The sequence below is a fragment of the Bombina bombina genome, chromosome 11 (assembly GCF_027579735.1).
Source record: "Bombina bombina isolate aBomBom1 chromosome 11, aBomBom1.pri, whole genome shotgun sequence".
Taxonomy (NCBI): domain Eukaryota; kingdom Metazoa; phylum Chordata; class Amphibia; order Anura; family Bombinatoridae; genus Bombina; species Bombina bombina.
Window position 1 is genome coordinate 83,668,790 of NC_069509.1, and position 22,639 is coordinate 83,691,428.

General features: G+C 42.3%; 1 protein-coding gene across 1 annotated transcript in view; it reads left to right on the forward strand.

Moving 5' to 3' along the window:
- Window positions 1-22,639, forward strand: part of AXIN1 (axin 1) — a 165,369-nt gene that overhangs the window by 69,383 nt on the left and 73,347 nt on the right. The window contains exon 3 of the mRNA XM_053694215.1: window positions 19,929-20,069. Coding sequence (XP_053550190.1) covers window positions 19,929-20,069 — 141 coding nt within the window. The remainder of the gene's footprint in view (window positions 1-19,928; window positions 20,070-22,639) is intronic.

The window sequence follows — 22,639 nt, forward strand, 5'->3', positions numbered from 1 at the left end:
TTCATCCGGGGGAGTGGGAACTTCATCCGGAGGTCTTTGCCCAAATACTTCGAAGTTGGGGCAAACCAGAGATAGATCTCATGGCGTCTCGCCAGAACGCCAAACTTCCTCGCTACGGGTCCAGATCCAGGGATCCGGGAGCGGTTCTGATAGATGCTTTGACAGCACCTTGGAACTTCGGGATGGCTTATGTGTTTCCACCCTTCCCGCTGCTTCCTCGATTGATTGCCAAAATCAAACAGGAGAGAGCATCAGTGATTCTAATAGCGCCTGCATGGCCACGCAGGACTTGGTATGCAGATCTAGTGGACATGTCATCCTGTCCGCCTTGGTCTCTACCTCTAAGACAGGACCTTCTGATACAGGGTCCATTCAAACATCAAAATCTAACTTCTCTGAAGCTGACTGCTTGGAAATTGAACGCTTGATTTTATCAAAACGTGGTTTTTCTGAGTCGGTTATTGATACCCTGATACAGGCTAGGAAGCCTGTTACCAGAAGGATTTACCATAAGATATGGCGTAAATACCTATACTGGTGCGAATCCAAAGGTTACTCCTGGAGTAAGTTTAGGATTCCTAGGATATTGTCCTTTCTACAAGAAGGTTTAGAAAAGGGTTTATCGGCTAGTTCATTAAAGGGACAGATCTCAGCTCTGTCCATCTTGTTACACAGGCGTCTGTCAGAAAATCCAGACGTCCAGGCCTTTTGTCAGGCTTTAGCTAGGATCAAGCCTGTGTTTAAAACTGTTGCTCCGCCATGGAGTTTAAACCTTGTTCTTAACGTTCTACAAGGAGTTCCGTTTGAACCCCTTCATTCCATTGATATAAAGTTGTTATCTTGGAAAGTGTTATTTTTAATGGCTATTTCTTCGGCTCGGAGAGTCTCTGAGTTATCAGCTTTACATTGTGATTCTCCTTATTTGATTTTTCATTCAGATAAGGTAGTTCTGCGTACAAAACCTGGGTTCTTACCTAAGGTAGTCACTAACAGGAACATCAATCAAGAGATCGTGGTGCCTTCCCTGTGCCCGAATCCTTCTTCAAAGAAGGAACGTCTTCTACACAATCTGGATGTAGTTCGTGCCCTCAAGTTCTACTTGCAGGCAACTAAGGATTTTCGACAAACGTCTTCCCTGTTTGTCGTGTACTCTGGTCAGAGGAGAGGTCATAAGGCTTCGGCTACCTCTCTCTCCTTCTGGCTTCGTAGCATAATTCGTTTAGCCTATGAGACTGCTGGACAGCAGCCTCCTGAAAGAATTACAGCTCATTCTACTAGAGCTGTGGCTTCCACTTGGGCCTTTAAGAATGAGGCCTCTGTTGAACAGATTTGCAAGGCTGCAACTTGGTCTTCGCTTCATACTTTTTCCAAATTTTACAAATTTGACACTTTTGCTTCTTCGGAGGCTATTTTTGGGAGAAAGGTTCTTCAGGCAGTGGTTCCTTCTGTATAATGAGCCTGCCTATCCCTCCCGTCATCCGTGTACTTTTGCTTTGGTATTGGTATCCCAGAAGTAATGATGACCCGTGGACTGATCACACATAACAGAAGAAAACATAATTTATGCTTACCTGATAAATTCCTTTCTTCTGTTGTGTGATCAGTCCACGGCCCGCCCTGTTTTTTAAGGCAGGTAAATATCTTTTAAATTATACTCCAGTCACCACTTCACCCTTGGTTTCTCCTTTCTCGTTGATTCTTGGTCGAATGACTGGGAGTGACGTAGAGGGGAGGAGCTATATGCAGCTCTGCTGGGTGAATCCTCTTGCATTTCCTGTTGGGGAGGAGTTATATCCCAGAAGTAATGATGACCCGTGGACTGATCACACAACAGAAGAAAGGAATTTATCAGGTAAGCATAAATTATGTTTTTCACCTCTCAGCTATTCTTAGCTCTATCCCATCACTTTCCCTTTTCGCTTACTTGCAGGCTCAGACCATTGTAATGGGCATGTCCTAGGAGATAGGTTTAATGAAAAAAACAGCTATTTCAAATACAGAAATAAAAATGAAATCACAATCTGCCATACATTTAATACTCTGCAGTAGGTATAAAGAGTAATTTGAAAAACACATTAAAGGGACAGTAAACACATTGTAATTGCCATATATTTCTGTTGTGTTGCTATAGAATAGCATATGAGCCAAGTTTTAAAAACATATGGACATCCTTTTTTTCTACAGTTATTTATTAATAGCAACCATTTGCCTTAATAGGGGAAACAATATGGGGTTGACTCTGTAGACAAGGCTAACCACTCATAAAGTTAGTATAAATGTTTTGCTCTTGTTATTGGTTAAAGCCAATTAGGGAATATAAGTAGCAGGGTTAGCCTTGAGAAGTCAGCAGGGTTCATTTCAATATCTGAGAATTAGAAATTGCTCAATTTTCAGAGCTACATTACATAAGGCTGAAATAAATAATGAAAATAAATTGCAAAGCTGGTACGTTATGCATAACTAAATGTTTTATCTAAAAATCACAAGAGGTTTACTGTCCCTTTAAGGGGAAGCAAATTTTATAGCAGTGTCCCTTTTACAATCTCAAATTGTTTACTTTCCCTTTTAACCCCTTAATGACCAACGACGTATGGGGTATGTCCTGCAAAAAAATGCAGTTGACCGACGACGTACCCCATACGTCGATGGTCTTTGAAAGTGGTGGAAGCGATCGCTTCCAGACGCTTTCATGTTGTTGCAGTGATGCCTCGATATCGAGGCATCCTGCAATAACACTTCTTAGCCATCCAATGCAGAGAGTGCCACTCTGTGGCCCTCTATACATCGGACATTGATGGCTGTGATCGTTGGTGGGTGGGAGCCGGGTGGGCGCGTGCACGGGGCGGGAGCGGGGGGAACAGCTACACTATGGAACATTTTTAAAACTAAAGTGGGAGGGAGGAAATTGGGATCTAAGGGATCTGGGAGGGGGTGGGGGGTTGGCATTTGGGGGGGGGAAGCTACACTACAGAAAATAGGGGGGAAACACATTTTATGGTAAACTGGGTACTGGCAGGGAGGTTGGGGGCTAAGGGTGTATCCTACACAGCATAATATGGCTATAAAAAAAAAAAAGAAAACCTTTTATTTTAGTACTGTCAGACTTTCTGCCAGTACTTAAGATGGTGGGGACAATTGTGGGGTGCGGGAGGAAAGAGAGCTGTTTGGGAGGGATCAGGGGGTGTGATGTGTCAGGTGGGAGGCTGATCTCTACACTAAAGCTAAAATTAACCCTGCAAGCTCCCTACAAGCTACCTAATTAACCCCTTCACTGCTAGACATAATACACATGTGATGCGCAATAGCTTTTAGCGGCCTTCTAATTACCAAAAGCATTCCAAAGCCATATATGTCTGCTATTTCTGAACAAAGAGGGTCCCAGAGAAGCATTTACAGCCATTTGTGCCATAATTGCACAAGCTGTTTGTAAATAATTTCTGTGAGAAACCTAAAGTTTTTGAAAAAGTGAACGATTTTTTTTTTTTTGGATCGCATTTGGCGGTGAAATGGTGGCATGAAATATACCAAAATGGGCCTAGATCAATACTTTGGGCTGTCTACTACACTAAAGCTAATATTAACCCTACAAGCTCCCTAATTAACCCCTTCACTGCTGGGCATAATACATGTGTGGTGCCCAGCGGCATTTAGTGGCCTTCTAATTACCAAAAAGCAACGCCAATTGCACAAGTTGTTTGTAAATCATTTCAGTGAGAAACCTAAAGTTTGTGATAGAATTTGTGAAAAAGTGAACAATTTTTTTTTTTATTTGATCACATTTGGCGGTGAAATGGGGGCATGACATATACCAAAATGGGCCTAGATCAATACTTTGGGATGTCTTCTAAAAATATATATATATATACATGTCAAGGAATATTCAGGGATTCCTAAAAGATATCCGTATTCCAATGTAACTATCGCTAATTTTGAAAAAAAGTGGTTTGGAAATAGCAAATTGCTACTTGTTTTTATTACCCTATAACTTACAAAAAAAGCAAAGAACATGTAAACATTGGGTATTTCTAAACTCAGGACAAAATTTAGAAACTATTTAGTATGGGTGTTTTTTGGTGGTTGTAGATGTGTAACAGATTTTGGGGGTCAAAGTTAGGAAAAGTGTGTTTCCCCCCCCCCCCCCCCATTTTTTCCTCATATTTTATAAAAAAAATTTATAGTAAATTATAAGATATGATGAAAATAATGGTATCTTTAGAAAGTCCATTTAATGGCGAGAAAAACGGTATATAATATGTGTGGGTTCAATAAATGAGTAAGAGGAAAATTACAGCTAAACACAAACACCGCAGAAATGTAGAAATAGCCTTGGTCCCAAACGGACAGAAAATGGAAAAGTGCTGTGGTCCTTAAGGGGTTAATGAAGCATTTTCCCTCTTGGGAAATACTGATACATATGATTTATTTAATGGGGCCCCCTACAGGCAAACATAAAAAAAAAAGTTAAAAGTAATTGATAATGAACAATTTGAGCTTTTGATTATCCTTTATAAAAAAATAACAATACTCTGTCACTTTTCTTAAAGGGACACTAACCCCAATTTCTCCTGTTAAGTGTAGTCAGTCCACGGGTCATCCATTACTTATGGGATTATATCTCCTCCCTAACAGGAAGTGCAAGAGGATCACCCAAGCAGAGCTGCTATATAGCTCCTCCCCTCTACGTCATACCCAGTCATTCTCTTGCACCTAACTAATAGATAGGACGTGTGAGAGGACTGTGGTTGTTAAACTTAGTTTTTATTTCTTCAGCATTAGAAGAAGAATCTACCTGAGTTTGTGTATGATCTTAGCGGTCGTAACTAAGATCCATTTGCTGTGCTCGGCCATTCTGAGGAGTGAGGTAACTTCAGAACAGGGGACAGCAGGCAGGGTTCACCTGCAAGGAGGTATGTTGCAGTATATTATTTTCTAAGGAATGGAATTGACTGAGAAAATACTGCTAATACCGATGTAATGTAAGTGCAGCCTTAAATGCAGTAGTAGCGACTGGTATCAGGCTGATATGTATGTATGTTTACACTGAGGTATTTCTAGGGAATGGAACTTCACTAAGAAAATACTGTATACATTTAAGTTATATTTGAGCCTCCACTGCAGTGAAAACGACTAGCAGCAGGCTTATTAATAACATTTCATAATTTTTATTTTTAAAAGACGTTTACTGGCATGTTAATCGTTTTTTTCTGAGGTACTTGGTGATAAAACTTTTTGGGCATGATTTTTACCACATGGCTGTCGTTTGTTTATGAATAAAATCAGTTTACTGAGCTTCCCCACTGTTGTATTATGAGTGGGAGGGGCCTATTTTAGCGCTTTATTGCGCAGTAAAAATTCAGTCACAGTCTTCCTATTTCTTCCTCCATGATCCAGGACGTCTCTACAGAGCCCAGGGGTCTCCAAAACTAGTTTTGAGGGAGGTAATCACTCACAGCAGACCTGTGAGAGCGTGTTTTGACTGTGATAAAGACGTTTATATAAATTGTTATCCGTTTTTTGGGTACTAAGGGGTTAATCATCCATTTGCTGGTGGGTGCAATCCTTTGCTAACTTAATGCATTTACTGTAAAAATTTGGTTGCTATAACTAAGTTGGTTCATTGTTATTTCAACTGTGACAGTTTTTTGTGCTTCTTAAAGGCACAGTAACGTTTTTTATATTGCTTGTAAATTTATTTGAAAAGTATTTTCCAAGCTTGCTAGTCTCATTGCTAATTTGTTTAAACATGTCTGACACAGATGAATCTCTTTGTGCAATATGTTTAAAGGCCAATGTGGAGCCCAATAGAAATTTGTGTACTAATTGCATTGATGCTACTTTAAATAAAAGCCAATCTGTACATGTAAAGAAAATTTCACCAGACAACGAGGGGGAAGTTATGCCGACTAACTCTCCTCACGTGTCAGTACCTTCGCCTCCCGCTCAGGAGGTGCATGATATTGTGGCGCCAAGTACATCAGGGCGGCCCTTACAAATCACTTTGCAAGACATGGCTAATGTTATGACTGAAGTACTATCTAAATTGCCAGAATTTAGGGGTAAACGCGATCACTCTGGGGTAAGAACAGAGTGCGCTGATAATATTAGAGCCAATTGGCAGAACATGAGGACGGAGAGCTTCATTCTGTGGGTGACGGATCTGATCCAAGTAAACTGGACTCAGACATTTCAAATTTTAAATTTAAACTTGAGAACCTCCGTGTATTACTAGGGGAGGTTTTAGCGGCTCTGAATGATTGTAACACGGTTGCAATTCCAGAGAAAATATGTAAGCTGGATAAATATTTTGCGGTACCGGCGTGTACTGACGTTTTTCCTATACCTAAAAGGCTTACAGAAATTGTTAACAAGGAGTGAGATAGACCCGGTGTGCCTTTTTCACCCCCTCCTATATTTAGAAAAATGTTTCCAATAGACGCCACCACACGGGACTTATGGCAGACGGTCCCTAAGGTGGAGGGAGCAGTTTCTACTCTGGCTAAGCGCACCACTATCCCGGTGGAGGATAGCTGTGCTTTTTCAGATCCAATGGATAAAAAGTTAGAGGGTTACCTTAAGAAAATGTTTGTTCAACAAGGTTTTATATTACAACCCCTTGCATGCATTGCGCCTGTCACGGCTGTGGCGGCATTCTGGTTTGAGTCTCTGGAAGAGACCATTAGCTCAGCTCCATTGGATGAGATTATAGACAAGCTTAAAGTCCTTAAGCTAGCTAATTCATTTATTTCTGATGCCGTAGTACACTTAACTAAGCTTACGGCTAAGAACTCCGGATTCGCCATTCAAGCGCGTAGAGCGCTGTGGCTTAAATCCTGGTCAGCCGATGTGACATCTAAATTGCTTAACATACCTTTCAAAGGGCAGACATTATTCGGGCCCGGTTTGAAAAAAATTATCGCTGACATTACTGGAGGTAAGGGCCATGCCCTGCCTCAAGACAGGGCCAAACCAAGGGCTAAACAGTCTAATTTTCGTGCCTTTCGTAACTTCAAGGCAGGAGCAGCATCAACTTCCTCCGCTCCAAAACAGGAAGGAACTGTTGCTCGCTACAGACAGGGCTGGAAACCTAACCAGTCCTGGAGCAAGGGCAAGCAGGCCAGAAAGACAGCATGAAGTGAGGGCCCCCGATCCGGAAACGGATCTAGTGGGGGGCAGACTTTCTCTCTTCGCCCAGGCTTGGGCAAGAGATGTCCAGGATCTCTGGGCGTTAGAGATCATATCTCAGGGATATCTTCTGGACTTCAAAGCTTCTCCTCCAAAAGGGAGATTTCATCTTTCAAGGTTGTCAGCAAACCAGATAAAGAAAGAGGCGTTTCTACGCTGTGTACAAGACCTTTTACTAATGGGAGTGATCCAACCAGTTCCGCGGTCGGAACACGGACAAGGGTTTTACTCAAATCTGTGGTTCCCAAGAAAGAGGGAACCTTCAGACCAATCTTGGACTTAAAGATCCTAAACAAATTCCTAAGAGTTCCATCGTTCAAAATGGAAACTATTCGGACAATCTTACCTATGATCCAAAAGGGTTAGTACATGACCACAGTGGATTTAAAGGATGCCTACCTTCACATACCGATTCACAAGGATCATTACCGGTATCTAAGGTTTGCCTTCCTAAACAGGCATTACCAGTTTGTAGCTCTTCCCTTCGGGTTAGCTACGGCTCCAAGAATCTTTACAAAGGTTCTGGGCTCTCTTCTAGCGGTACTAAGACCGCGAGGAATAGCGGTAGCTCCGTACCTAGACGACATTCTGATACAAGCGTCAAGTTTCCAGACTGCGAAGTCTCATACAGAGTTAGTTCTGGCATTTCTAAGGTCGCATGGGTGGAAGGTGAACGTAGAAAAGAGTTCTCTATTACCACTCACAAGAGTTCCCTTCTTAGGGACTCTTATAGATTCTGTAGAAATGAAAATTTACCTGACAGAGGACAGGTTATCAAAACTTCTAAATGCTTGCCGTGTCCTTCATTCCATTCAACACCCGTCAGTGGCTCAATGCATGGAGGTAATCGGCTTAATGGTAGCGGCAATGGACATAGTTCCTTTTGCACGCCTGCATCTCAGACCGCTGCAATTGTGCATGCTAAGTCATTGGAATGGGGATTACTCGGATTTGTCCCCTATGCTAAATCTGGATCAAGAGACCAGAGATTCTCTTCTATGGTGGCTTTCTCGGCCACATCTGTCCAGGGGGATGCCCTTCAGCAGGCCAGATTGGACGATTGTAACAACAGACGCCAGCCTGCTAGGTTGGGGCGCTGTCTGGAATTCCCTGAAGGCTCAGGGATCATGGACTCAGGAGGAGAGACTCCTTCCAATAAACATTCTGGAATTAAGCAGTTTTCAATGCTCTTCTGACTTGGCCTCAGTTAGCAACTCTGAGGTTCATCAGGTTTCAGTCGGACAACATCACGACTGTGGCTTACATCAACCATCAGGGAGGGACAAGGAGTTCCCTAGCGATGATGGAAGTCTCAAAGATAATTCGCTGGGCAGAGTCTCACTCTTGCCACCTGTCAGCGATCCACATCCCAGGCGTGGAGAACTGGGAGGCGGATTTCCTAAGTCGCCAGACTTTTCATCCGGGGGAGTGGGAACTTCATCCGGAGGTGTTTGCCCAACTGCTTCATCATTGGGGCAAACCAGATCTGGATCTCATGGCGTCTCGCCAGAACGCCAAGCTTCCTTGTTACGGATCCAGGTCCAGGGACCCGGGAGCGGTACTGATAGATGCTCTGACAGCACCTTGGGTCTTCAACATGGCTTATGTGTTTCCACCCTTCCCGATGCTTCCTCGATTGATTGCCAGGATCAAACAGGAGAGAGCATCGATGATTCTAATAGCGCCTGCGTGGCCACGCAGGACCTGGTATGCAGATCTAGTGGACATGTCGTCCTGTCCACCATGGTCTCTGCCTCTGAGACAGGACCTTCTGATTCAGGGTCCTTTCAAACATCCAAATCTAATTTCTCTGAGGCTGACTGCATGGAGATTGAACGCTTGATTCTATCAAAGCGGGGATTCTCGGAGTCAGTGATTGATACCTTAATACAGGCTAGGAAACCTGTTACCAGGAAAATTTACCATAAAATATGGCGTAAATACTTATATTGGTGCGAATCCAAGAGTTACTCATGGAGTAAGGTTAGGATTCCGAGGATATTGTCTTTTCTACAAGAAGGTTTAGAAAAGGGCTTATCTGCTAGTTCGTTAAAGGGACAGATCTCAGCTCTGTCTATCTTTTTACACAAACGTCTGTCAGAAGTTCCAGACGTTCAGGCTTTTTGTCAGGCTTTGGCTAGGATCAAGCCTGTGTTTAAGACTGTTGCTCCGCCGTGGAGCTTAAACTTAGTTCTTAACGTTTTGCAAGGTGTTCCGTTTGAACCCCTTCATTCCATTGATATCAAGCTGTTATCTTGGAAAGTTCTGTTTTTAATGGCTATTTCCTCGGCTCGAAGAGTCTCTGAGTTATCGGCCTTACATTGTGATTCTCCTTATCTGATTTTTCATTCAGACAAAGTAGTTCTGCGTACTAAACCTGGGTTCTTACCTAAGGTAGTCACTAACAAGAATATCAATCAAGAAATTGTTGTTCCATCATTGTGCCCTAACCCTTCTTCAAAGAAGGAACGACTTCTGCACAATCTGGACGTCGTCCGTGCCCTGAAATTTTATTTACAGGCAACCAAGGATTTTCGTCAAACTTCTTCCCTGTTTGTCGTTTATTCTGGACAGAGGAGAGGTCAAAAAGCTTCTGCTACCTCTCTCTCTTTTTGGCTTCGTAGCATAATACGTTTAGCCTATGAGACTGCTGGACAGCAGCCTCCTGAAAGGATTACAGCTCATTCTACTAGAGCTGTGGCTTCCACTTGGGCCTTTAAGAATGAGGCCTCTGTTGAACAGATTTGCAAGGCTGCAACTTGGTCTTCACTTCACACTTTTTCAAAATTTTACAAATTTGACACTTTTGCTTCTTCGGAGGCTGGTTTTGGGAGAAAGGTTCTACAGGCAGTGGTTCCTTCCGTGTAAAGATCCTGCCTGTCCCTCCCGTCATCCGTGTACTTTTAGCTTTGGTATTGGTATCCCATAAGTAATGGATGACCCGTGGACTGACTACACTTAACAGGAGAAAACATCATTTATGCTTACCTGATAAATTCCTTTCTCCTGTAGTGTAGTCAGTCCACGGCCCGCCCTGTTTTTACGGCAGGTCTAAATTTTAAATTATACTCCAGTCACCACTGCACCCTATAGTTTCTCCTTTCTCGTTTGGTTTCGGTCGAATGACTGGGTATGACGTAGAGGGGAGGAGCTATATAGCAGCTCTGCTTGGGTGATCCTCTTGCACTTCCTGTTAGGGAGGAGATATAATCCCATAAGTAATGGATGACCCGTGGACTGACTACACTACAGGAGAAAGGAATTTATCAGGTAAGCATAAATTATGTTTTTTTTCTTTAATGATTCGGATAGAGCGTGCAGTTTTAAGCAACTTTCTAATTTACTCCTATTATCAATTTTTATTTGCTCTCTTGCTATCTTTATTTAAAAAGTAGGAATTTAAAGCTTAGTAGCCAGCCCATTTCAGGTTCAGCACCATGGATAGCGTTTGCTTATTGGTGGATACAGTTAGCAAACCAATAAGCAAGCATAACCCAGGTTCTCAACCAAAAATGGGCCGGCCCTTAACCTTTACAATACAGCTTTTTAAATAGAGAGAGCACGAGAATGAAGAAAAATTTATAATAGGAGTAAATTAGAAAGTTGCTTAAAATTGCATGTTCTATCTAAATCATTAAAGACAAAATTTGGGTTTAGTGTCCCTTTAAGTTCATAAAATTAATTTAAACCACTGGGTTGAATGATTTATGTTAAATAAGGTCTCTGTAATAGTTCACCAAAGCATATTGCTTTTTATTTGCAGCAGTCAGTTACTAAGAGTTGAGCATATCACTTGGATACGATACATGTTAAGCAAAATGTTATGGCTTAGATTGGTAATCAGACTATTTATGGATTGCATGTGATGTTTCATCACTTAAAACAATTATACCACATCAGGACAAATAAGTAAGAACATGTTTACAGTGTATGAAATGGACCCATATACTGTATATGTTTTTATTGACAACATTAAAGGGATATTATACCGTGCTCCTTTAGTAAAATCAAATGTTAAATCAAAGTAAACATAAAAAGAAACAACAAACAATGTACTTGCTTTCTTGCCAATTGAGCACTTATAGTTTCTCAGTGTAGCTCATGCCCTCAGCGAGACAAGAGCAGACATCTTTTGAACTTAAGTTTTCATTCTGCCTCTTCTGAGCATGAGCAAAACAAACGTAAGGTTTCTCTTGTTGTCACTAAACACCAAGTTAAAGTTACTCTAGAAGGTGTATGACATCAAGCTTGATAAGCCTTCCTGTAAAGACCCAATCCCACTTGTAGGGCTGTGGTTGGAAATAATTGAGGCTACACAAATGAAGTTAAAAAAAAAAAACATGTAAAATCCTTTTAAAACGATGAATACATATTTGAATGATTTCTATTAAGTATAACCAACTACTTTAGTGCTTTTTTAATACAAGAAAGAGACTATTTTATATCCCTTTAATGATGGTATAGAGTTCTTAGACTTGTTTCTGTTTAGTAATGAAGTATCTGTTGTACTAAATAATGGATAAAATAAGAGAAAAAACACTAATCTGAATAGTTTTATGAAAATGGAAAACAAATATATCCTTGGGACAATTTCATTGTTATAAATTGTAGTAGACTAACAGACTATGAGTTAGAGGTTTTAGGTACTTTGAGACACATCAGCACAAAGTAATACATAAACATAAAAGCAATTTCAAACTCATTTTCAACTGTGCTAGTGGAAGCAACTAGTTAGGGTATATACCCACTGGCAGGTATAGAGGAAACCCTTCTTAGACTTGACTATTTCTGTGTCTTTTTTTTTTTTGCTTTATCATTTATTTAAAGGGACAGTAAACTTACAAACTAATGTTATATAATTCTGCACATAGTGCAGAATTTTATAACATTAGCTTAGTGCTAGATTTATACATTAAAGGATTGCAGAGAATTTTTATTATTTAAAAGTTAATTTCCATCTTAATGGGAGGAGAGTCCTCTGCTTCATTAATTGTGGGAATTTTAGAACCTGGCCACCAGGAGGAGGCAAAGACCACCCCAGTCAAAGGCTTAAATACCTCCCCCACTCCCCTCATCCCTCAGTCATTCTTTGCCTTTTGTCACAGGAGGTTGGCAGAGAAGTGTCGGAAGATTAAGAGTAGTCTCTTATGGAGGGTAGTACTCTTCGAAATGGGACTGGAGTTTTAAGTAGTCCTGTCAGCCTCTCAGTGAGAGCATGGGTGAAAGTTAGAGTCTGGAGATGCAGGGAGAGTCTTTCTGCGAACCCATCCCGACTCAGATTAACAGCTCCATAAGCAATAGGCGTTGATGAGTTTTGCTGCCTGCTTTTCTGCTCTCAAGTCCATGTCAGGAGCGATGCTACTACCCTGTCACACTTGAAAGGCCGTGTTCCTGTTCCACGGCGTAGATTCTGGTAAGATAGTTTCATTTATACATATATGATAACGTAAAAAGACAGTGTCACAGTGTGTCTCATTTATCTGTATCGAATTAAGGGTAATACCCTCGGAAAGGGGGTTATTGAACGGGGGGGGGGGTATGCATAATACTGTTGTGTTTTTATGCTGCGTCATGTGTGAGATGAGGCTCTGTCAGTGTGGGAACAGTAATTTTCTTAGTGAGAGATTGATGCAGATCTTTCTGGCATGTTTTCGCTCTAGTGCAGTGGTGGTCCTGCATGTGACCGGGTATGGCATCTTTAACTTCCTCTTTCTTGACCGGCGGTTGGAAGAGACAAAGCTGTTTCTCTGTGGTCCGGGTCATTAGGAGGTGGTGAGTGCCCCGACTATTGGGATATAAAGGTGCCACTTAAATTCGATCTAGTCTGCAATAAAGGCGTAAGCTATATAGGACTCTGATATGTTAGAGGATACTCCCTCTTTAGCTAAAGGGACACTGTACCCCAAATTTTTCTTTCGTGATTCAGATTGAGCATGAAATTTTAAGCAACTTTCTAGTTTACTCCTATTATCAAATTTTCTTCATTCTCTTGGTATCTTTATTTGAAATGCAAGAATGTAAGTTTAGATGCCGGCCCATTTTTGGTGAACAACCTGTGTTGTCCTTGCTGATTGGTGGATAAATTCATCCACCAATAAAAAAGTGCTGTCCAGAGTACTGAAACCAAAAAAAAGCTTAGATGCCTTCTTTTTCATATAACGATAGCAAGAGAACGAAGAAAAAATGATAATATCAGTAAATTAGAAAGTTGCTTAAAATTGCATGCTCTTTCTGAATTACAAAAGAAAACATTTGGGTTCAGTGTCCCTTTAACAGTGTCTATTGTGAGGAGGTTCCGGTTGATCCGCCTGCTCAACTCTTTTCCACATACTTCAATAAAATTGCAATATCTAAAAAGAACAAGATATTTAGTACAACTGAGCTGTCCACCTCTGAGGGTTCTCCGTCTCGAGAGGTGCGTTCCCTACACTCGTCTCCGATTGCACATTCAGCTCCCCAGGGCACTACTTATCCTCCCGCGGGAGGGGCCTTTTGGCCGCCAGATTTCGCTGATCAGTTACAAACGACAGTTTCTACGTCCTTTTGCCTTACCACGCCCTGCTAAGCGAAAGGTGAAACATAGCTTTCCGTCCTAGGGGTCATCTACTCCACTGGACAGATTATCAACTGATGAGGACGACACCGAGTCTTCGGAGGACTTTCTTTCTGGTTCGGAATCGGCCACTTCTAGACCTCCGTCTGCGGAGGAGCCAGATTTTAAATTTAAGATGGAGCATTTGCACTTTCTGCTGAAAGAGTTGCTTGCTACGCTGGAGGTTCCTGAACCGAAACTTCTGGAGGAATTGTCGATTCCTAAGCTAGATAGGGTTTATGAGGACATGTTGGTGCCTCAGACTTTCCTGTTCCCCATTAAAATGGCTAATATTATTAAGAATGAGTGGGAGAAGCTTGGTTTGTCCTTTTCTCCTTCTACCTCTTTTTAAAAGCTGTTTCCCGTTCCGGGCTCGCAGCTTGAGCTGTGGGGGGCCATTCCTAAGGTGGATGGTGCTATCTCCACGCTTGCTAAGAGAACGACTATCCCGCTCGAGCATAGTTCTTCGTTATAGGAGCCCATGGATAAAAAGTTGGAGTCCATGTTGAGGAAGATGTTCCAACTCACGGGGTTCGTTTTTCAACCGGCATCGGCGGTCGCTTCGGTGGCTGGTGCTGCTACCTATTGGTGTGATGCTCTCTCAGCTATGGTCGAGGTGGAGACTCCCCTCAAGGAGATATAGGAACGAATTAAGGCCTTAAGGGTAGCTCATTCGTTCATCTGTGATTCGAATATGCAGATTATTCGCCTGAATGTTAAGACATCAGGTTTTTCTGTATTAGCCCGTAGAGCTCTGTGGTTAAAGTCGTGGTCTGCTGACATGACTTCCAAGTATATATTACTTTCCCTCCCGTTTAAAGGGAAGGTTCTTTTTGGTCCCGGCCTGGATTCTATCATATCCACGGTCACGGGTGGCAAGGGTGCTTTCCTGCCACAGGATAAGAAGAATAAGCCTTTTGTCCCTTTCGTGCAGACAAGTCTCAGCGCCAGCAGCCTGCCGCAAAGTCAGAGCAGTCCAAAGGATCTTGGAAGCCTGCTAATTCTTGGAACAAATCCAAGCAGAGCAAGAAGCCAACCGAGACAAAATCGGCATGAAGGGACGGCCCCAATCCGTCTCTGGATCGCATAGGGGACAGACTTTCTCTTTTTGCGGAGGCCTGGATGACAGACGTTCAAAACCCTTGGGTTCTGGAGGTCATAGCCCAGGGTTACAAGATAGGGTTCAAGACCCATCTGCCCAGAGGCAGGTTCCTCCTGTCAAACATATCAAGTCCAGAGAAGAGAGATGCCTTCCTAGGGTACGTGAGGGATCTCTCCTCTCTCGGAGTAATCGTCCCAGTCTCTAGCAGAAAGAGGTCTGGGGTATTATTCAAACCTTTTCGTGGTCCCAAAGAAGGGGGGCACGTTTTGCCCAATTCTAGACTTAAAGTGCCTAAACAAGTTTCTCAGCTCCTATTACTTGCTGTACTTCTAATAACAGGGGAAGTACTGTCTTGCACTCCATGTGACCGGGTGTGGTCTATGTTCATTTCCTCCATTCCGGCTGAGACTTGAACCTGAGGAGAGCGTTTCCTCTGTTAACTGTCTAGGAGGTGGTGAGTGCCCCAGCCATTGGGAGTATAAAGGTGCAATTTTCTATAATAAAAAAACATTTTTATTTGTGTCCTCCTGTGGGTATAACCTGAGCTATAGAGGACTCTGACATGTTAGAAGTTGCTCCTTCTTTACTAAATCATACCTGTTTATATTGTGAGGTGGCCGTGGTTTTCCCGCCCACGCAATTATGTTCCACATGCCTTAACACTGTTATAAAGTCTAAGAAGGGAGACAAGCCTGCTAAGGCTCTTAGTCCCTCGTAGCACATCTAATCCTCCATGCGGAGGGGGCCTTCTTCCTGGGGACTTTGCCGCACATTTACAAACGGCAGTCCTTTGCTCCTAAGCTTTCTGCTGTGGAGGAACCGTCCTTTAGATTTAAAATTGAGCACTTGCGTTTTTTATTAAAGGAGGTTCTGTCTAGGTTAGAGGTTCCAGACAGGAAAGTTCCTTTGACTTTTCCGGTGCAGGTTAAGATGGCGAAGATGATTAAGAATGAATGGGAAATAATTGGTTCTTCCTTTTCCCCCTCGTCTACTTTTAAAAAGTTGTTCCCGGTCCCGGACTCTCAACTGGATTTGTGGGGCTCCATTCCTAAGGTTGATGGTCTCTGCGCTTGCTAAACGTACTACTATACCTCTTGAGGATAGTTCTTCGTTCAGAGAGCCGATGGATAAGAAAATGGAAACCTTTCTGAGAAAGATGTTTCAACATACAGGATTTTTGTTTTAACCGGCGGCTGCAGTTGCCGCGGTTTCCGGAGCGGTTACCTACTGGTGTGATTCTTTGGCAGAACTCATTGAGGTGGAGTCTCCCCTCGAGGATATTCAAGACAGAATTAAAGCTCTGAGAAATGCTAATTCTTTTATCTGTGATGCCAAAATGCATATTATTTGCCTAAATGCAAAGGCCTCTGGTCTTAGCGGTTCTAGCCCGTCGGGCGCTCTGGTTGAAGTCTTGGTCTGTGGAGATGACTTCTAAGTCCAGACTCCTTTCTCTTCCCTTCAAGGGAAAGATTTTATTTGCTCCAGGCCTGGACTCCCATTATTTCTACAGTTACCGGAGACAAGGGTGCCTTCCTACCGCAAGATAAGAAGAATAAGTCTAAGGGACGACAATCTTCTAATTTCTGTTGCTTTTGTTCTGACAAATCCCAACGACAACAATTACTCCTCCATGCCCGAGCAACCCAAGAGTACTTGGAAGCCGGCTCAGTCATGGAATAAACCCAAACAGAATAAGAAGCCCACCGAAAACAAATCGGCATGAAGGGACGACCCCTGATCCAGGATTGGATCGTGTAGGGGGCAGACTGTCTTTTTTTTTTTCCAGACGCCTGGTTCAAGGATGTACAGGATCCGTGGGTAGAAGGTCCATCATTCCTTTAATTCAGGAAGGCCAGTTTGTTACCACTATAGATCTGAAGGACGCTTACCTTCATGTTCCAATCCACAGGGAACACTTTCAGTCCCTGAGGTTTGCATTCGTGGACCAGCACTTCCAGTTCATTGCCTTTCCGTTTGGCCTAGCTACTGCTCCAAGAATCTTTACAATGGTTCTGGGGGCTCTTCTAGCCGTGGCCAGAACTCAGGGTATTGCAGTAGCCCCATACTTGGACAATATTCTAGTGCAAGCACCATCCTTTCGTCTTTCGGAAGAATTCTCGGAGGCCCTTCTCAGTCTTCTTCAATCACATGGATGGAAGATAAACTTGGAAAAAAATTCTCTTATCCCAAGTACCAGGGTGGAATTCCTGGGTACTATAATAGACTCCATAATATCCATGAGGATATTTCTAACAGACCAGAAACGTTGCAAGCTGACTTCGACATGTCTTGCCCTCTGGACCTCCTTGAGTCCCTCTGTGGCTCAGTGTATGGAGGTGATTGGTCTCATGGTATCCTGCATGGACATCATTTCTTTTGCCAGGTTCCGTCTCGGACCTTTACAACTGTGCATGCTGAGACAGTGGAACGGCGGTCATTCAGATCTGTCTCAACATATTGTATTAGACAGCCGGTCGAGAGAATCGCTCTCTTGGTGGCTCTGTCTAGATTAACGGTCCTGAGGGACATGCTTCTTAAGACCATCCTGGGAGATTGTGACTACGGATGCAAGCCTATCCGGATGGGGAGCTGTTTGGGGTGCCAGGAAGGCACAGGGGTTGTGGACTCAGGAGTCGTCCTCCCTCCCGATCAATATTTTCGAACTACGGGCAATTTTCAAGGCCTTTGAACCCTTGGCCACTTCTGGGTTCATCCCAGTTTATCAGATTCCAATCAGACAATATAACCTCGGTGGCTTACATCAACCATCAGGGGAGAACGTGAAGTTCCTTAGGCGATGAAGGAAGTATCTCAGATTCTAGAGTGGGCAGAGGCCCACAGTTGTTCTCTGTTCCGGGTGTGGACAACTGGGAGGCGGATTTTCTCAGCAGGCAATCCTTCCATCCAGGGGAATGGTCTCTCCATCCTGAGGTGTTTACAGAGATTTGCAGCGTGTGGGGGACGCCGGAGATTGATCTCATGGCGTCCCATCTCAATACCAAACTACCCAGGTACAGGTCGAGGGATCCCCAAGCAGATCTAATAGAAGCACTAGCAGTGCCCTGAAGGTTCAAACTCGTATATCTTTTTCCTTCATTACCGCTTCTTCCTTGAGTGGCGGCCCACATCAAGCAGGAGCGGGTATCAGTAATCCTGATGCTCCATCGTGTTTTGTGGATCTAGTGGGGATGTCCTCTTCTTCGCCATGGAAGTTACCTTGTCACAGAGACCTGCTGATACAAGGTCCATTTGTTCATCAAAATCTAGATTCTCTGAGGCTGACTGTGTGGAGATTGACCACTTAGTCCTAGCCAAGAGAGGTTTCTCTTAGAGTGTCATTGATGCTCTTATTCAAGCTCGTAAACCAGTTACTCTGCGTATCTACCATAAGGTGTGGAGGACCTACTTATTCTTGTGTGAAGAGCGTGGGTTTTCCTGGCACAGAGTTAAGGTTGCCAGGATCTTATCTTTTCTCCAGGATGGGCTGGAGAAGGGCCTTGATGTTAGTTCCCTGAGGAGACAGATTTCAGTCCTATCTGTTTTATTGCACAAGAGACTGGCTGAGCTTCCAGACGTGCAGTCCTTTGTTAAGGCTCTGATTAGGTTCAGACCTGTGTTTAGCTCTGGGGCTCCTCCTTGGAACCTAAATCTTGTTCTTCGGGTTTTGCTAAAGGTTACGTTTGAGCCTCTGCATTCCGTTGACATTAAATTGTTATCTTGGAAGGTTCTCTTTTTATTGGCTATTGCCCCTGCGCGCAGAGTTTCTGAGATCTCTGCTTTGCAATGCGAGCCCCCTTATCTGATTTTTCATGCAGATAAGGCAGTTTTACGTACTAAATTAGGTTTTCTTCCTAAGGTTGTGTCAGATCGCAAAATCAATCAGGAGATTGTGGTTCCTTCCTTGTGTCCTAATCCTCCTTCATCGAAGGAACGCTTCATAATTTGGATGTGGTTCGCGCCTTGAAGTTCTATCTTCAGGCTACTAAGGAGTTTAGACAATCTTCCTCTTTTGTTGTCTATTGGGGGAAGCGTAAGGGGCAGAAGGCTACTTTGACTTCCCTATCTTTTTGTTTAAGGAGTGTCATCCGCTTAGCTTACAATACAGCGGGACGTCATCCTCCTGAGAACAAAACGTCTCATTCCACTAGAGCAGTGGCTTCCTCTTGGGGCTTTAAAAACGAGGCCTCTATGGATCAGATTTGTAAGGCGGCTACCTGGTCCTCCTTACATACTTTTTCAAAATGTTATAAGTCTGATGTTTTTGCTTCGGCTGAAGCAGCTTTCGGGAGAAAAGTTTTGCAGGCTGTGGTGCCCTCAGAATAGGGTCCGCCTCTTCCATTTTTGTTCCCTCCCGTTATTCATTCAGTGTACTCTGAAACCTGGGTATAGTTTTTCCAACAGTAAGGAATGAAGCCGTGGACTCTCCCTATCCGGAAGGAAAGGAATTTATCTGGTAAGCATAGGTTGTTTTTTCTTCCAAAAGCATCAAATGCCCTTCTGCCTACTGTGTTTTCCATTGGCATCCACACTTGTCCTATACATTTCTCACTTATTGATTTTGGATTGGCTTCAGGCATGCCCACAACTTGTATATTGGCAATATAAAGGTAATTCATGAGACCGGGCATTTGAAGGGCCCTGAAGCACTGGAAACAGTGTCTTTGCTGTTCAAAAGGAGACGCACTGGATTTTTATGCTTAGAAGTTATATTACTTTCTATTTTTTTATTTTATTTTTTTTCATTTGGTTTCTAAAATCTTTAGTTGAGTTCTCAGTATTCATTCTGGTACAGATTTGTCATTTTCACTATAGAAATGTTCATATTTTTAAGATATTTTTAAAGCCTTTATGGGATTATATTAATCTAGATGCATGTATAATTTACACTGAAGTATAAAGTACTGACACCTACAGAAAAGGACTTTTAGTATTTTATATTTTTGTTACTGCTGAAAATACCTAGAAGACAGAAATAATTTTTTTTTTAAAAAATACTTTGGAAAACAGATGTTTATAATAGGGCATAACTTTATTTGTTTTTTTTTCTAACAGGCCTAGCACATGGAGAGAACCGGTTAACCCTTACTACGTCAATACTGGCTATGCTTTAGCACCTGCCACAAGTGCCAATGATAGTGAGCAACAGAGTATGTCAAGTGATGCCGATACTATGTCATTGACGGACAGTAGTGTGTAAGTACATTTTTAAAATTATTAGTAGTATTAATAAAAATAGAAAATTCCAGACATAATTTAAATGCACATCTATACATTTCCTTTTTAAATATGCCTTTTTGCAATACGGGTGTCTTAGCAAAAATGCTTTTAGTCAAACTATTACTGTTTAAACGGCCATAAAACACACTGTGATTGAAATAAATTAAGAAACCAGTCATGTGAATGTTTTCTGAATAAATTAACACAGTTTGCTAATTGTGTTTTAATGACCACATTTCCCCCAACCATTTTCCTTATGTAGAAAAGCCTATCAGGACTTATTGGAGTAGATAAGGCTAGCCATTGTCAATTTGTTAGTAAACCTTTCACTATTTCACAATATAATGTTACTTCTGCAGAGGCCAGTTAGGGACAGATATATAGAAGACACCAGAATTTTGTATTGTTTTAAAAGATAGATAATCCCTTTATTATCCATTTCCCAGTTTTGCATAACTAACACATTTATAATAATATACTTTTAACCTCTGTGATTATCTTGTATCTAAGCCTCTGCAAACTGCCCCTTTTTTCAGTTCTTTTAACAGACTTGCAGTCTAGCCAATCAGTGCCTGCTCCCAGATAACTTCTCGTGCACGAGCACAGTGTTATCTATATGAAATACGTGAACTAACACCCTCTAGTGGTGAAAAACTGTTAAAATGCAATCTGAAAGAGGTGGGCTTCAAGGTCTAAGAAATTAGCATATGAACCTCCTAGGTTAAGCTTTCAACTAAGAATACCAAGAGAACAAAGCAAAATTGGTGATAAAAGTAAATTGGAAAATTGTTTAAAATTACATGCTCTATCTGAATCATTAAACTTTATTTTGGCCTAGACTGTCCCTTTAAGCTTGTGAAATCGGCAGTGTGTGCTTCCAATTCTCAAAATGGGAAAATCCACAAGTTTTAATTAGAAAAGGCAGCAAAGTAAATAATGAAATTAAATTACAAAGTTGTTTTTACAACTAATAATTAAAAAAATATATTTCAAACTTACGGCTAGATTTAGAGTTTTGTCGGTAACGACCCGCGTAGCTAACGCTGGCTTTTTTCTGGCCGCACCTTTAAAATAACTCTGGTATTGAGAGTCCCCAGAATGGCTGCGTTAGGCTCCAAAAAAGGAGCGTAGAGCATATTTAACGCAACTTCAACTCTCGATACCAGAGTTGCTTACGGACGCGGCCAGCCTCAAAAACGTGCTCGTGCACGATTTCCCCCATAGGAAACAATGGGGCTGTTTGAGCTGAAAAAAAACCTAACACCTGCAAAAAGCCTCGTTCAGCTCCTAACGCAGCCCCATTGTTGTCTATGGGGAAACACTTCCTACGTCTGCACCTAACACCCTAACATGTACCCCGAGTCTAAACACCCCTAACCTTACACTTATTAACCCCTATTCTGCCGCCCCCGCTATCGCTGACCCCTGCATATTTCTTTCATGTAATTAGCAAGAGTCCATGAGCTAGTGACGTATGGGATATACATTCCTACCAGGAGGGGCAAAGTTTCCCAAACCTTAAAATGCCTATAAATACACCCCTCACCACACCCACAAATCAGTTTTTACAAACTTTGCCTCCTATGGAGGTGGTGAAGTAAGTTTGTTCTAGATTCTACGTTGATATGCGCTCCACAGTAGGTTGGAGCCCGGTTTTCCTCTCAGCGTGCAGTGAATGTCAGAGGGATATGAGGAGAGTATTGCCTATTTGAATGCAATGATCTCCTTCTACGGGGTCTATTTCATAGGTTCTCTGTTATCGGTCGTAGAGATTCATCTCTTACCTCCCTTTTCAGATCGACGATATACTCTTATATATATATATACCATTACCTCTGCTGATTTTCGTTTCAGTACTGGTTTGGCTTTCTACAACATGTAGATGAGTGTCCTGGGGTAAGTAAGTAAGCTTATTTTCTGTGACACTCTAAGCTATGGTTAGGCACTTTTTTATAAAGTTCTAAATATATGTATTCAAACATTTATTTGCCTTGACTCAGGATGTTCAACATTCCTTATTTTCAGACAGTCAGTTTCATATTTGGGATAATGCATTTGAATCAATCATTTTTTCTTACCTTAAAAAATTTGACTTTTTCCCTGTGGGCTGTTAGGCTTGCGGGGGCTGAAAATGCTTCATTTCTCCAACATAGGTGTGTCCGGTCCACGGCGTCATCCTTACTTGTGGGATATTCTCTTCCCCAACAGGAAATGGCAAAGAGCCCAGCAAAGCTGGTCACATGATCCCTCCTAGGCTCCGCCTACCCCAGTCATTCTCTTTGCCGTTGTACAGGCAACATCTCCACGGAGATGGCTTAGAGTTTTTTAGTGTTTAACTGTAGTTTTTATTATTCAATCAAGAGTTTGTTATTTTAAAATAGTGCTGGTATGTACTATTTACTCTGAAACAGAAAAGAGATGAAGATTTCTGTTTGTATGAGGAAAATGATTTTAGCAACCGTTACTAAAATCCATGGCTGTTCCACACAGGACTGTTGAGAGGAATTAACTTCAGTTGGGGGAACAGTGAGCAGTCTTTTGCTGCA